Consider the following 1,217-nt stretch of genomic DNA (forward strand, 5'->3'; position numbering starts at 1 on the left):
AGCCCCCAGCCCCACGTCGCCCCCTGCCTCTGCCATGCTGACCGTCAGCTCGATGGTGGCCTGGGTGGCTGGGGAGGGCGCAGAGGGGTGAGGGGTGACCCAGGGGGGAAACATGGCCCCCACGCTGCCCACGCAGGCACTCACATTCACAGCCGGAGCCAGCCAGCAGCAGGCGGTCCCTGGGCAGAGCCCGGCGCCCGCCGCTCACCCCCCCCAGCCGCTCGCGGGGTGCCAGGTAGGGGTACTCCCCGTTGGAGCCCATCACCACCAGCCCTGAAATGCAAGTGTGGGGAGGGCAGAGCTCAGGCACAGGAGCAGGGTGCTCACAGGTTGGCCATTCCTGCCCTCTCCGCACCCCACTCTTGGGCAGGCACCAGGCACCCGGAGCAGCCCAATGCCCACATCCAGCAGCCCCTTTGGGCCAGGAGGCTCCCGCAGGAGCCCCACAAAGCTCTGGATGCCCCCACAAAGGGCACACATGGGTATGTGCTCCCCAGATGGCAGTGCCCACCTGCACCTCGCTGAGTGCTGGTGGTGCCATCCCTTACCCAAGCACCCTTGTGCGTGCCATGCGTGCACCCCATGGGCTGCACACGCTGCCCGCCCACCTCCATCCCCAGAAACTGCCCCACACAGCACTGCAGACCCCTTCCTTGGGACCCTGCCAGCACCATGAGCACAGGCAGGCCAGCTCCAGCCTGGTGCTGCCAGGCTCTGCCACAGCATCCAGGGCTCCAGGATGCCAGGAGGGTTGGGTGTCCCCATCATCCTCTCTCCCTTCCTTGCCCCTGGGCACCCACACAGGGCTATGCAGCCCACAGTGTGCCTTCTCCCCTCCCCATCCCCGCAGTCCTGGGCTCAGCCTGGTCAGGAGAGGGGAGACCCCGGGGCGCATCCCTGCGACCCCCAGCCTCTTCCTGCAGCCCTCTCATCCTGGGCAATCAACAGATACAAATCCTGTGGCACTGAATCTGTGTGAGTGTGCACGGCTGTGCAGAGGGAAGGTGCAAGCCTGCAGCTATGTGCAGAGGATGTGTGCAAGCCTGCACGCATGGAGTGTGCATGCAAGCATGCACCGGCGTGTGACAGGGGTGCACAAGGACACACGTGTGTCTGGGCTGCCTGGGCACTTGCCGTGCAAAGGGCCCCAGGTGGGTCACCCGAGGGGTTGCCAGCCTTGGAGCAAAGTCCGGCTGGAGGCTGAGCACCCACAGGAA

General features: G+C 66.2%; 1 protein-coding gene across 1 annotated transcript in view; it reads right to left on the minus strand.

Annotated features, from left to right (window-relative positions):
- Positions 1-480, minus strand: part of HOGA1 (4-hydroxy-2-oxoglutarate aldolase 1) — a 1,980-nt gene extending 1,500 nt beyond the window's left edge. Inside the window, exons 1-3 of the mRNA XM_035900932.1 lie at positions 375-480; positions 145-273; positions 1-68 (exon numbers count right to left, since the gene is read on the minus strand). The exon at positions 1-68 is cut by the window's left edge and continues 108 nt beyond it. Of these exons, the coding sequence (XP_035756825.1) occupies positions 1-68; positions 145-273; positions 375-480 (303 nt within the window). The remainder of the gene's footprint in view (positions 69-144; positions 274-374) is intronic.
- Positions 481-1,217: the final 737 nt, after the last annotated feature.

The sequence above is a fragment of the Egretta garzetta genome, unplaced genomic scaffold (genome assembly GCF_000687185.1).
Source record: "Egretta garzetta isolate BGI_Z169 unplaced genomic scaffold, ASM68718v1 scaffold888, whole genome shotgun sequence".
In the NCBI taxonomy this organism is placed as follows: domain Eukaryota; kingdom Metazoa; phylum Chordata; class Aves; order Pelecaniformes; family Ardeidae; genus Egretta; species Egretta garzetta.